This window comes from Balaenoptera physalus (genome assembly GCF_965194825.1).
Source record: "Balaenoptera physalus genome assembly, chromosome: 7".
Classification (NCBI taxonomy): Eukaryota; Metazoa; Chordata; class Mammalia; order Artiodactyla; family Balaenopteridae; genus Balaenoptera; species Balaenoptera physalus.
This window is the reverse complement of record NC_138886.1, coordinates 18,007,335-18,021,920: the sequence shown is the minus strand read 5'-3', so window position 1 is coordinate 18,021,920 and position 14,586 is coordinate 18,007,335. Positions and strand designations below refer to the sequence as shown.

The window sequence follows — 14,586 nt, the reverse complement described above, 5'->3', positions numbered from 1 at the left end:
CTCCTTGGGATTCCAGGAGCCTAGAAATGTGCTTTCAGGACTAAAATCGGCAGATGATTGCATGCTTCTCTTGGTACCTCCATTTCTCCTGCCTCAGCTTCTCCCTGACTTTATGCAGCCCTAGCACTGGGTGAGGCCTCTTCTCTATTTGTCTTCCTTGTTCTTCTTCTTCTTCTTGCACTGACACGTCTGTCAAGGTCTGTTTCTTAACAGGAGCAAAGAAGCTGAATCTCCTCCCAGTTCTGTCTTTGGTTAATGCAACCTCCTGAGTGCTGGTTTGTCCTTATCCTGGTCCAGCTAGCTGCCTTTTTGTTTTCTTAATACAGTGGCCAATATCCTTCCACATCCTAAAATATTAGAGCTGGGCAAGAACTTAAAGACGGCTTTGGTTTAGGGACAGAGAGGTTAGGTGACTTGTTCAAGGTCACACGTAGATTCATAATACTCCACGCATTTAACAAATGGATACTGAGGGCTTCCTATGTGCTTGCCACAGGATAGGTTCTGGGAATAAAAGAATGAACAAGACCAAGTCCCAGACCTTAGGATGTGGGCAATGCCAACACCGTATACAAGGCAATAAGAAAACCAGACATAGGTCTCCTGGCATTTCCCTCCTTGTATTCTACTCTAGGTTAATTTCAATCTTAAAGGCACTCTCAAAGAAATGTGGTCTTCTAGATACTCTTCAAAATACAATAATAAAAAAAGATATATTTCTTTTGACAGTATATTTATAATTATTTTAATACTCACTGGAGATTGAAATTTCCTTAGCCTGTAGACAGGCTGAACAAGATTCATTTTCCTGACTTTAAAAGATGAACAAACAAAAGTACAGGGTCACATAACTTTCTGACACCGTCTCTGACATCGGCACTCTTCCCCTCAACCAGGGATTCCAGGCTCAGAAATGCCTTCACCTTGTGTCCTGAGTCATGTTCTCCCAGGAAACACAGGGAGAGGAATGAGAAAAGGAGGCAATGGAAATGATAGAAGCGTCAGGATCTCTTCTAAAGCCCGTTACCTCTGTGGGCAGCTGGAGCTTAGTCCTGCCGGGGAAGAGTGGGAGACAGGGTAGAACATTCCTCTGGAAGCTGTCTTGTTAATGCCGCAGCTCCTTCCCTGGTTGAGTGCTGCTTCCAGGAGCACTGACACCTCAGTGCTGTGAGCTTGCCCTGTGTGCAGCAGAGCCTGCCTGGTCAGAACAAAAGGCCTCCAGTGACAGATGGCTGCAGGTGCGGTAGGCATCCTTCAACGTATAGAGGTCAGAGCCAAGGGGACGAGGGCAGGGCATGGACAGCGGTGTCCTACCCTACTTTCTTCAAAGCCCCAGGGCGGCTGCAGGGTGGCGGCCACAGCTAGGGCGTGGAAATGCTGATTCTGCACAGTTCAGTGCTTGCTGTGAGGTGGGGCATGTCCATGGTCCTGAATCACCGGTTCCTGCTTTAGCGTGCTTCTTCTTTTGACTGTGGTGCACGGCTAACTCCTATTTACCCTCTCCCAGAATGTACATTTCTGGTTTGCATTTTCTCTCTTGATTAACATTTTGCGATTTTTACGTTAGTTTGCCACAAAGGAACCATGACTTCCACTTCGCGATCTATGATTTGCATAGCTGGTAGGGTGTACTTTTAAAGCACCTCAACCCTTTTTCCAGAGGTATTTTATCCTTCTTGGGAAATTTAGAGAGGGTGTGCTTCCCTTATCTTTTGTCACTCCCCTCCCCGCTAAGTGCTTGCTAAGCCGGGGCTCTCGCGAACACTGCCCCCGTCACAAGGGCCAAGCGAGAAAGCAGTTCATGGTCTCTGGTGTTCTGGAGCCCTCTCTGCTTCTGTGGAAGCCAAATGAGTCATCCTTCCACACCCTTTTTTCTTTTTACTTGATGTAGAAATATCTGTAGTTTGCGGTGTCACAGTTTATCAACGTGGGATCCTCTGTGGGGCTTGCACACCCTAAACTGTCTTGTACTTCCCAGATAACTCACACAGACACAGGAGGAGAAAGAAGAAAGTGAACGGGGAGAGAAGCAACAGAGGAGCCTAAATGCCCTCCCACCTTTCTTCTTTTTCATGCTTTATTTCTCTCCACAGTACTTCCCACCTTCTAGCCTACTAAGTAGTTTGCTTTTTAAGGATATTTTTATGCGTTCGTCCCTATTCCACTAGAACATAAGCTCCAAGAGGGCAGGGTTTGGGTTTTGTTTTGTTCACTGCACTGTCCCAACGTAGACAAGAGTAGCTGGCACATAGTAGGCACTAAATAGATGCTTGTTGAATGAATGAAGGCTTCCATGCGACCCCTGTGGTCCTTTCAGGTCTGCTACTGAAGGCAAAGTTTAGGAGGGAGAGAGGGAGGAGGTGAGGAAAATAAGAAGGGAGGGAAGGCGCGAGAGAAGAAGCAAATAAGGAATTTGACAGCACAGTTCATAAATGTTGTTTCATCTTATCTTCTCATCACCCTGAAAGGCAGGAGCATTTGCTTACTCTCTGTAGATAGGAGACTTGGGGCTTGGCTCTCTCAGAATAGATCCTGAGAGCTCTGCTGAGCAAGTATAGCCAACTTGCCATTAAAAACCACAGAATCAGCTTTAAACCCCACTTTCGTCTTTTACTAACCAGGAGAACTTGGTCAAGTCACTTGTCTCTCTTAAGTCTCTGTTTCCAAACGGGAGTCATCCTACCAAGAGCACTGTGGTGAGAATAAACGAGATCACGTAGCAGAAGTACTCAGTACGTCGTAAACGATCAGTAAATGTCAGTTTCATCCCAGTCACCCCTCCAACTTCCCAGTCCCGGAGCCTCCCATGTGATTCCAGTCCTAGTTGTCAACACCTTTCAAGAATAACGGGGAAGAGGAGAGTTTGGTTGAGAGATCCAAGTTTCAGGTCCGTCTCTAATTGTCTTGGGGAGGTTTGGGGCAGGCTGTGCATCGATAATATATGACCTGGCAGTGAAAAGCCTGAGTCCCCGTGTTTTACTTTCATGTGTAACGTTCCCCATCAGGCTGGCTTCCCGATGGCAATCAGCACGTCTGTTGGAGCTGGCACGGGCTATGGGGGACGTGCTCATTTCTCAGCCGCTTTGGCAAAGCTTCACCGAATACTGGGGCCTGAAAAGAAGATCAAACCTCCAGATACCACAACGCTCTCAATTCCAGGCATAAGGGGGGCTAGGACAAATACTGGGGTACATGGCTCAGAGAGGGAGTGGCAGCTAGAGGTCACACAGCACACTGATCCCAGAGGTCGGAGATGATTCTGATAGGAGCTTGCTCTGCCAATTATGAGAGGGCAAGTGCCTTCATCTCTGGGCTCGAATGTCCATGGCAAAGGAGGGAGGATGGATTGAAGGATTATGGAGTTCTCTTTTCTATGCAGTATAAGAGGTTTCAGAATCAAGAGTCAGGAGCCTTGAATTTTAATTCACTGTAGACATGGGGTACGTCACTCCCCGAGTTACATCTCCTTTGTTTTTGTGGCAGCTCTTTCTCTCCCTAGGTTCCTCAGTTGTAAGTGGAAGGTTCTGGAATTAATATGTGAGCGATCCTCTGGTTCTTCACGTTGGCTTCAGTCCAGGCAGTGCTTGAATTGGGCTATCAGAGACCACCCTCCCGCCCCCAACCCCACCCACCCCCCGCTAACCCTGCCTGCCTGTGTCCTCCAGGCAACAACAGTCTCCTGACCTGCATGGAGGACGGTCTGTGGTCCTTCCCAGAGGCCCTGTGCGAGCTCCTGTGCCTGGCTCCACCCCCGGTGCCCAACGCAGACCTCCAGACGGCCCGCTGCCGGGAGAACAAGCACAAGGTGGGCTCTTTCTGCAAGTACAAGTGCAGACCCGGATACCACGTGCCCGGCTCCTCCCGGAAGTCAAAGAAGTAAGTGGGGCTGCAAAGGCAAACTCACAGGTGCCTGGGGGGAGGAGAGCCAGGTCTGGCTGTCTGGTTAGAAGGAAGTGCTCACTTCTCTGCTAGAGACAATACCCACCATTCCTCCCATTCTCTTTGGCGGCTGGAATCTAGGAGGATATTGTTAACAACTGCCTGCTGGCTGTGTGCCCTCAGGCAAGTGACTTCACTTCTCTGGGCCTCTGTTTTTCAGCAATAAGATGGGGATGATAGTAACAGTTACCACACAAGACTGCTGTGAAAAATGAACGAGGATGTATATGTAAAGTGCTTGCAAAGCGCCTGGTGTATAGTAAATGGTGGGTATTGATACCATCCTTGCGCCAGGATCCATCAGAGGAGATGGGCCAGCAGGGCTTGAATTTTATTTCAGTCCACAGGTAACTCTTGCTTGGCCCTGAGAAAGGAACATTTACCTTAACCCCTACCACCCAACAGGGCAGGCAGGGAATCAGGAAGGGGAAAGGGAGATGTGAGGCTAGCCGGCTCCAGAGAAACGTGGGTGCAGAGAATGGCTCCAGCCATCGGGTCCTTGAGATGTCTCTTCTTTTATCTCTCCCTTGAAGGCGGGCCTTCAAGACCCAGTGCACCCAAGATGGCAGCTGGCAGGAGGGGGCTTGTGTCCCTGTGACGTGTGACCCTCCTCCACCGAAGTTCCATGGGCTGTACCAGTGCACGGACGGCTTCCAGTTCAACAGCGAGTGCAGGGTCAAGTGTGAAGACAGCGATGCCACCCAGGTGAGATTCCTTGAACTTGAGGTCTATACTTAGGTCCCGCTCCTCTCTGCTTACCAAAGACCGGCCAGTGTTTTAAGAACCACGCCCGCTAGGAGACTCTCTGCGGATGCTTGGAGTGTGTAATAGCAACGTCAGCAATGCAGACGTAAGGAGCTGGGTTCTCGCCATCTTTCTTTGTAATCTCTCTGAGCCGTGTTGTCCTACCTGTATCACTGCCTTTTTACTGGTTCAGAGATTCTTAGCTCTGAACGCCTGTGAAAGAAATCATGTGTGGAATCCCAGTGTATGAAGTCGATCCGAGTTAAGGAGTGACCAAGGCTGTTTTGCCAACCATCACCACTTATGTTGGTCCCTGAAATACTTAAAATCATGACTTTCACTATCTTGAGACGTCAATTGGCTCCTCAAGCATAAAGAGAAAGGGAACCATATTTAGACTAGATGGACAGTTTTGAGGATACTGTGGAAGAAGGAAGGACAGAGGGAGGTGGAATTTTATCTCAATCCACATGTAACTGAGACAGAGTCCAACACTCCTGCCGGCCCTGCGGAAGGACTTCTGTGACCGCGTTTTCCTTCCTCCTGACACATACTCCCCCACCTCCGCCCACTAAGACGGGAATCAAGAATGGGAAAGAGAATGAGGGGCCAGCTGGCTCCAAAGAAGACTTAAGTCCACAAGGAGCTCCACCCCTGAGAGAACCAACCATTTAGGGTTGACACCTCAAGCCCCGTGACTCACAGGTGTGCAAGGCCAGGGTTCAGCCAACTGGGCCCCAGTGCAAGTTTCTCCCCCTGTCAGTCCTTAGTCTTTATTAGCATCTACCAAACACCAGACACTGGCAAAGCAACATCCTCAACCCCTCTCACTCCCGCTCCCACATCCAAGTGGCCACCAAGTCCTACCCGTCCTCTCTCTCAGTCAGCTCCTGAACTGTTCTCACGTGTCTCCAGTGCCACCACCCTGACTCAGGCCACCAACATCGCTCTCCCGGGCCGCCATGCAGCTTCCTGACCATCTCCCTGCTTTCTCCTTGCCTCTCTCCAGTGTACTGTTCGCATTTCAGCCAGAGTGGTTTGTGGAGAGCACAGATGTGATCCTAACAGTTCCCCCGCTCAAAGCCCTTTGTGAACCAGCGACCCCCATCTCCCTTAGGATAAATCCCACCTGTGCGTTCAGGACGTCTCCCCCATCAGCAGTAAGACGGATCTCCCCTTCACCTGGACATTCTCTGTGAAAAAGCCCCTGTCACCTTATCCAGCCACCTCACTCCTAACCATCCTTCACAATTCAGCCCAGGTAGCCCGCCTTCCAAGGACCTTTTCCTGACCCTTCCACTGTGGGCTCCGTGCCCCCCCCAGGGGTCCCCCCATTCACAGCATCGACCACACTGCATTGTAATTCATTTCACATTCCCCCCTGCCAGGTTCTGAAATGCCTGACCACAGCTTTCATCTTCCCTGTGTTTTCAGCACTTGGGACAGTGCCAGGCACCTAATAGGTGCTCAGGAAGCGACTGGGCTTGAGAAAGAGCTGCCGTGAACATGCAGGCCAGTCTCCTCATTTTCCAGATGAGAGAGTCACTCACCCACCCAGGGTGACATAGCTGGTGTCGGCTGAGTCAGAATCGGAACCCAGGTCCCCCCCAGCTGTGGACAGACCGAATCCAATAGGCAGTACCTGAAAAACTCAGGGATGTCTGTGTACCCGAGTCCTTCCCATCCCCGGCTGCCAGGGAAGCAGAAGCCAGTGCCGAGAACAAGCAAAGGCCAGAGATTACCATGGCCTCACGCAGCCGATCAACTTCCCTCTCTCTCCCTTACATAAAACTGTTGCTAACAGTTACCAGAACTGCTGAGCCGAATAATATTCTGGCCGTGGTCACGTTATCAAACCGAAACCCAGTCTGCCTGCGGCCTGCCAAGTACCTTTCATGGCCAGTTTGTATTTAAAGGAGAGGAAAATGTAAATTTATCAGACGACTCAAGCAGTTCTGTTTGGCAACTGGCAGAGAGGCCAGACACAAAGGAGCAGGCTATTGCTTGCCGGCTAAAAGAATGAGGGAACGCATGCCAAATGGGCTCCTAATACAATTGACGTTTCTAGTTTGTACTGCAAATGAATTTCCTCTACCCTCAGACCAGGGGCCTGAGAGCCAAATCTAGTATTCACCTCAGATCCCCTCTTGCTGCCTGTAAGCACAGCTGAAACGTACGGCACAGAGTATCTTGAATCAAACAGCTTGTGTGGAGCGAGAATTCTTTGCTTTCCAAACAAGTTCCAGATCCTGGCGAGAGAGGACAGGGGCTGTTGCAGGGGAGGTTCACGTACTCCTTCCCACTGCCCCTAAAAGCAAATTAGCAAATCAAACCTCGACTTCATTCATTCCTTGGGAGCCAGTATGTTGCTGGATCTGGTCCTGGCTTCACCACTTACTAGCTGGAGGACTTGGGCAAGTTGTTTAACTCTTTAAGCTTCAGTTTCCTCATTCATAAAATGGGGGAGGGGAAATCATGCTACCTACCTTATAGTTTATTTGTGAGGGTTAAATGAGGTAATGAAAGTAAGGCATGTCTATGAGTAACCCCTGGAACTGTGGAGTGTACAACCTATGCCACCATGCATGGCAGCCTTGGGGAAGGCACAAATGAACTAGCCTGCCTTTCAGGTCACTTCTAGTGGAGAGATGCCACATACCTCATGATGTGCCACGTGGGCTCTTACAGAACCCGGAAACAAAGGCAATGGCTTGAAAGTTAGCCCTCTGTCGGTAGCTAGCCCCAGAAAGTCAACCATCATGCATGAGGTCAGGATTTAGGTTGGGGAGACCAGTAGGAACTATAGGAACCTGACCTCTTGCTCACATAAACCTGTAGAATATATAGACTCTCTAGATGAACACTACCCCATAGAACCTTCTGCTATGATGGAAATGTTCCATGTCTGCACTGTGCAATATGGTGGGCTCCAGCCATGTGTGGCTATGGACCGCTTGAAACACGGCTAAGTGACTGAACAGCTAAATATTACATTTTACTTAATTTTTAATCATTCAAATTTAAATGTAAACTGCCACACTTGTATAGTGGCTACCATATTGAACAGTTCAGCTCTAGAATTTATAGTGTTATTATCCCTGTAAACCAAGAGAGAGAACCTTAACAATAACAGCTTTTAAAAAAATTTTTTTTTAAGTATTTCCTGACTGCCAAACTGAAGCCACGGATTTTCTCTCACTTTGACACCTCATAATACACTTCTGAAAAAAGAAGCAATATGCCCATTTTGCAGATAAGGGAAGAAAGCTTGTGAAGCCAAGCTCTTGCCCACGGTTATGAGTTAGTAGGTGGTGATGACTGGCTCCAGGGCCCTGCTTTTCCCACTGTCTCCAGACATTTCCAGGGCAGGCGAGTGGCAAAGGACAGGGATTCCATCTCCAGGCGACTGGGGAGAAGTGCTAATTGTCTCAGCATTTAATCCAACTCAAATGCTCCTGAGCTGTCCGAGGTGATAGCACAGTGAGAAGCGCCGTGGGGGGCTTTGTAGGTGATTAGGGGAGTGGGCTGTCTTGGGATGGGGGCAGGGTCTGTGGGAGATGCATGCACAGGGGCTGCAGCAGGTGAGGAAGAAGTTAAAGGTGCTTTCGGAAGGAAGTAATGCACTCAATGGTGGACTTCAGCAACGCGGCGGGAGCCAGAGAGGACGGGTGGGAGTGGAGCCAGGAATGCACCCTGTTCTTTGCACGGATCACAGAGGAAGGATGTAAAAGCCTTTCTGCCACTAGTGGTGTGCAGCTGGCCCTGCCTTTCTGGGTCTGCTCTGGACACAGCACACCTCTCATATGTATAATGCCTCCCGGAGCAGGGGGCAGCTTCTAGTTTCAGGGTTGTCACATGCTTGCCCGAGAACGCAGGGCTTCCTAGAGGAAGTCAGAGACATCCCAGGCCCATGTGATGTTGGAGGTGGGCCAGACCTCAAGAGATTTTTCTACTGCAACCCACTTACCTTATAGATGGGACCACTGGAGCCCAGAGAGGGGAAGCAACGTACCTCAAGTCACACAGCAAGTTACTGATACCAGCAGAGTCAGATCTGGCACAGAGTCTCAGATCTCCTAACCAAGTCATTGCACAAGCCACATTTTCTGCCCATCCTTACTCCTGGAGCTGCGTGTCACCCCTGTATCTCACTGGGAGGAAGCAAAATGCATGTAAGGCCATTGACTGGACACGTAGGCAAAGAGTGAACAGCAGCTGTGATTTATTGAGCATTTACTACATTTCAGTCTGGGCTCAGTGCTTTACACAGACTACTTCATTTAAGCCCCACAGCATCTGGCATTAATGTCCCATTTTGAAGATGAGGAAGATGTGGTTCAGTGAGGTAAAGTGGCTTTCCCACCTTATACAACTAGGAAGTCCGGGTAGAACTGAGACCCCAGTTGTTAGGTCAGGCTGCCTCCAAAGCTTAACTGTTTATATCCTGCACTGCACCTTGCGGTTCTGCCTTGCTCTGACGTTGCCATGTTTCTCTCTGCCATTATTTTGTTTATTTTCATTTCTGCTAAGTAGAAAAAGTCTAGGTCTCGCTCTCCACTCATCCCCCAGCCTCTCCTCCCCACCTCCCCTCCCCTGCATTGTAGTAAAGCTCAGAGGCTTACAGGAAGAGGTCTGGCTCTGGCCCCGATGACCTCCGTGACTTTGGCCTGCTGCCTCCCTATTTTGGTTGCTGCCATTTCTAAAATGTGGGTGATGCTTGGGCTGATTCTGAAGTTCCCTTAGAGACAGTGCAACAGGGTGGTTAAAGAGCTCAGCTAACCCCTCGAGAGCTTGATGTGTGTGTTAAGCTCTAAATGCTTCACGTAACCTAACTCACTTAATCCTCGCGGTGACTTTCTCAGGCCGTGAACTGCAGGCTTATTTAACAGTTGAGGAAACTGAGGCAGAGAGAAGTTAAGGAACTTCCCCAAGTCTACACAGTGGGAAAGTTGCAGAGATGGGATTTGAACCTGGGCAGCTGGCTTAAGTCCATACTCTTAACCATTACACCAATATCATTTAAAAGCTCATCTTTCACTTCCTAGCTGAGCCTCAGTTTCCAAATCTGTAAAAGGGACATAATTTCTACACTAACTACATTGTTAAAAGCATTTTTAAATGTGCGTAAAACACTTGGCACATGATAGGTATTTGATACTATATTGTATGCCTTCGGCTCTTTGTGGACCTGTGTAGCTAAAGAGGGGTCGAGAGAGCACAGTATGCTTTTTTACAGATGGATGCACGGGCACAGAGAGGCAAAGTGCTTTGCTGAGGGATGCTCAGCCCCCTGGTGAGAATTTTCACCCTGGCATGCAGCACTGTGCACTTGGAGCCAAGTACACACAGTGGGTCCCCTGCCCGGTGGTCTCTGGTCTTCCCAGATTGGATCCTCAATGTCAGGTCATCTCTGATCAAACTAGACTCAGCATCATGGATCTACTCTGAGGGCCTGCACCAGGTGGTAGGCAGCCCTGAGCGCACCAAAATCTATTCCCAAAGGAGGATTCGAAAATCGGGAGAGGCTCCAGAAGGTCTGCCGGGCAGAGGGCACAGTAGGGGCAAAGGTATGGTGGTGGGAAGCAAGAGAAGTGTGCAGGAGAGACAGGTGACCACAGACTAGCAGGAAGGACATGTGTGTAGCAAGAGATGGGGCTGGACACGTCATCTGGGTTCCACTGTAGAAGCCCGCCCTGGACTGCCAGCCCTCAAGTAAGCCTTGTTTGAAAGTCCAGTCCAGAAGGATTCCGTCCCCTGTAACGCCGATTTAGTCAGCAGCAGAAAGTGTCCGATGAACTGGGCAGGAGGGAGAGAGTCAAGAGGTAGCAAGACCAATACCTTTACGCTCCCACCTTCTATAGTGGAGCCTCCCCAGTCTGAAATTCCCTGAGCAGATTCCAGTCAGTTCTAATACATTCTCTGTTGCAAACCGAGCTCTCCAGCCAGCTCTGGCCCACATAGTGCTGAGGTCTGCAGCCCTTCAGGGGCTGGAGGCCAAATGCATCATAGGCCCAGGCCAAGGCTCCAGGAAATTGGGGTCAGTTTCCTACTCCCATGAGGGCCCAGCAGAATCACGGGGCCTGGGGCTCTGGGAGGGAGAGTCGGGGTTCTCTGAAGCCACACGAAGCTGCCTACAGTTTCCCTGAGCTCACATGGAACCTCTGGGTGGACTCAGCAATCATCCCACAGCTGCGTGCTCGGGATGGGCCACCCTTCTCCGTGGCCACAGAGGCTTCCACCACAACTGGACCCTCCTCATGCTGGTCTACGTGAGGCCCAGAGAGGGGCCCCCTTTCTCTGTAAATCCCCTCCTTGCAGCTGTTTTGTCAGACACGGGAGCTTCAGCCTGCATCAGCCCTTTCCAAGAGTGTATTTTCTCACGTGTGCACTCATTCATTTATTCCCGTATTCATTCATTTCTTCATTTACTCATTTCTTGATTCATGCATTCATTTCTCTTCTTGTGTTTTAAACAAATTCCTTCCGTAACTGTCACCTGTTGACTCCATATTTTGTTAAACAGTTCTTGAGTGAACAAAAATACTGAGTGACGAATGAATGGACCAAAGGCCAGGACCTGTTAAGTGTTGTGGAAGGCCCTGGGGACGCAGGGATGACTAAGGAGCTCATCGTCTAGGAGGGAGCAGATGATAAAGAGGCAGTGGGTGTCACAGACCTTCAGGTAGTGTTCTCTGCAGGACCGGGGTGGCATTAGGACAGGATGGCTTGTGCCAGAAAAGGTCTGTGCCGGTGTTTGGGCAAGAGGGCAGGGGAGAGGGACAGAGCAGACAGAAGGAGAAGCACGGCTGTGTGACACCTCACGTGGTGCATTCAAGAATGCAGGCAATTGATGAAGTTCAAGGTTAGCGGTAGTGCCTTGGGGAGCAGGGAGCTGGAGAATCAGGCAGAGTTAAGGCTCTGAGGGCTCTGGAGGCCAGACGCAGGGGCTTGAGTAGCAGCTGAAGGGCATGGGAGCCATTCTGCAGACATTTTCATTGGTGGAGCGTGGTCAGCTGCTCTGGCCTCATGTAGAGTTTCTCTTCCCCACTGTGCAGAGACTACCCGTGGTTCTCAATTCCCAGGGGTAGAGTCCAGACTCCATAAGTGGCTGTTTAAGGCTCCACACCTTACCTGCCGTACCAGCTCATCCTCCCCGACTCCCTCCCTCCCGAACTTGCACCTACCCTTTGGCCTTCCACAGATGTCCTTCCCTCCCTGTTCTGCCTGATTCCACAGAGAATCTTGAAAACTCTTTTCCGTATGTCACCTCCTCTCAGAGGCCTTCCCAGATTTCCCCTCCCATCTGGTTATTCTCGCCAGGTGCACACAGCACAGTCACTGAGCACGATCACGCTGGCGTGGCTGGCGGCTCACGGGACTGTCTTCCCTCCCAGCTTCCTGGGGCTCACACTGGCTCACTTCATCTCACGATCCCACGGTCCTGAACCCAGAGTGGACACTAAGAAACAATCTTTGGATTTAAGGGTGGTTCTGAAATTTCGACAAAGCTGGACGCCTCCCGTTAGAATCTTAGACGTGCAAAGCGGTTTGGAGGAAGGACCACGTCTGCAGGCTGCATTTGCCCGTGACTTTGCAGAAGATTGAGAAATGGGAAACATTGCCTATTTTAAAGACTCAGGGGGGAGGGCACAGATGGAAGTATCCCCCCACCACCCTCTCGGTGCCATTATTGCTGGAATGGAATGGAGCAGAAAGAAGGAAGGGAAGGGGAAGGAGAGGAGGGAAGCCCTGGAAGAGAAAGCTCCTCAGCGGAGCCAAGGTTGCCTCCTTAGCACATGGCAGAGCCCTGGCCTGGGCCGCTTTCTCATCGATTGAGAGGAAGCGAGCTTTGGTGTATGCCTGTCTCCTTCCAGACAGCTCCAGGACCCATGTTTACTCACAGTACACGTTGGGGGTGCACGTGGGCCCCACCTTCTCAGTTAGAAAACACCAAACAAACAAGCGAGACAACTTTCTCCCATTGAAATCTCCGAAAGAACACTACTAAGAGTTAGGAAGCCTGGGGGTTAAACTCTCCAGGATGCTGGGGGTTAAACTCTCCAGGATGCTGGGGGTTAAACTCTCCAGGATGCTTCGAGCAAGTCTGTTCCCAAACTGAGTCCTCAGTTTCCCCGTCTGTAAAATGGAGATATTACAGTTCCTCTGTCTGAGGGCGGTTGGGTTTCCACCACTGTTAAGAACTTGTTTTTTTAACATTTTCAGAGCTCTGGGGAGATGCAACACTCAGAGGCTTCTTCTGTGGAGGGTGGGGTCTCTCTTGGTCCTGACTGTGCTTCTGTGGCGTTCAGGGACGCGGGAGCAACGTCATCCACTGCCGGAAGGACGGCACCTGGAGCGGCTCCTTCCACGTCTGCCAGGAGATGCAGGGCCAGTGCTCAGCCCCGGACGAGCTCAACAGCAACCTCAAGCTGCAGTGCCCCGAAGGCTACGGCATCGGTACGACGGGCGTGTCGGGGTGAGCAGTGGGAGGGCGCATCCTTCCAGGAGCTCGGGGCTCACGCCTTGCCAAGGAGTTGGGCAGCTGTACTATGTGAGACCTTGCATGAGGCACTGGGGAAACGAAGAGGAATGAGACCAGACCGTGTCCTCCCAGAGAGAGAGTTCAGGGCACGGATGTTGGCAAAGCAGTGTTGGGTGCGCGTGCACAGTTACGCTGGAGTACACAACAGCTGACCGGTGCCTCCGGGGACACAGAAGGTTCCCAGAGGAAGGGATGCTTATACAGGGATTTGCAAGAGCTTGTGGGGCGAGAAATGGCATTCCAGGCAGAAGGAATCATGAGGCAAAGGGAGGGAGGTATGAAAACACGCATCCTATTTAGGGAAGCAATAGTGGTCCAGTGTGGCAGGCTTTGTTGTTAATCTTAACGTTTACGTAATGCTGATCATTCGTAGTACCGACTGTGGGTCAGTGCTGCACCAAGCACTGTAGAGGCATTATCTCGTATCCTCTCAATAACCTTTAGCAGATGAGGAAATTGAGACTCAAAGGGATCTTTGCAACCTCTCCTTCTCCAAAGCCTGAGTTCTTTCCATGGCATCTTTCCAGTTGCCTCCTAAATAAGGATAAATAGTGTTTTCAGAATACTATTTGCGTGGTGATAGGCCAGCTTGCCAAGTGAAGGGAGACAACCTGGGGTTTGATGCCAGGAGTTTGCCTGGTTGAAACCAGGTGTCTGGACAGATGCATTAATCACAGGCCCGCGGCTTTCTGGGGAGCTGGGTGTGCATTGAGTCTAACCTCAGTTGAGGGCAGTGATACTGACCTCTTGGGCTGATTCCCTAATTGACCATGATGAAAAGCCCAGGGAATTGGACGTCCTTTCTCATGGCCAGTGTGATTTATGGGACAGTCACCAGGGGTGTCTGGAGCAGAAGGTTATCTGTGCAGACACTCATTCCCAGCCACACAATGTGTTCCTCAGCTAGTAAAACGAGCTATCGTTTCATGTCCAGGAGGGAGGCCCATGGCTGGAGAGCAGAGGCGCGAGGGGGCCTGACCACTTCCTTTTAAAGATGGAAACGTGTAGCCTCCAAGTGCAGAGGTTCTTCCCCTGAACTTAGAGTAGGGATCAACCCTCCTTCTTAGTCCAGGATGGGTCAGAAAACACCCATGGACGTGTTTGCTGTCCCTGCTGATTCCAGAGGTACTTTAAGATCTTGCCAAGCCACCGATCCAAAGGACCCTGACCAGGAGGGTTGCAGAGAGGTGGGATTTATAGGGCCTGCCAGTATAAGCTTTCTAGAAAGTTGGGGCAACAGGTGTAGCAATGGCAAGTAGCTTTGGCTGTTCCATCCCAAGGCCAAGGCTTTCTCCTCTCCATTATCCCTGAGGGGTGTTCATGGCTGTGGACACTTCTGTCTGTGATGGGGTCCCTGTCCC

General features: G+C 50.5%; 1 protein-coding gene across 6 annotated transcripts in view; it reads left to right on the top strand.

The window, feature by feature from the left end:
• Positions 1 to 14,586, top strand: part of PAPPA (pappalysin 1) — a 310,893-nt gene that overhangs the window by 190,222 nt on the left and 106,085 nt on the right. For all 6 annotated transcript variants that reach the window (XM_082470406.1, XM_082470404.1, XM_082470405.1 and 3 more), the window contains exons 16-18: positions 3,666 to 3,876; positions 4,473 to 4,644; positions 12,993 to 13,140. In XM_082470406.1, the coding sequence (XP_082326532.1) occupies positions 3,666 to 3,876; positions 4,473 to 4,644; positions 12,993 to 13,140 (531 nt within the window). The remainder of the gene's footprint in view (positions 1 to 3,665; positions 3,877 to 4,472; positions 4,645 to 12,992; positions 13,141 to 14,586) is intronic.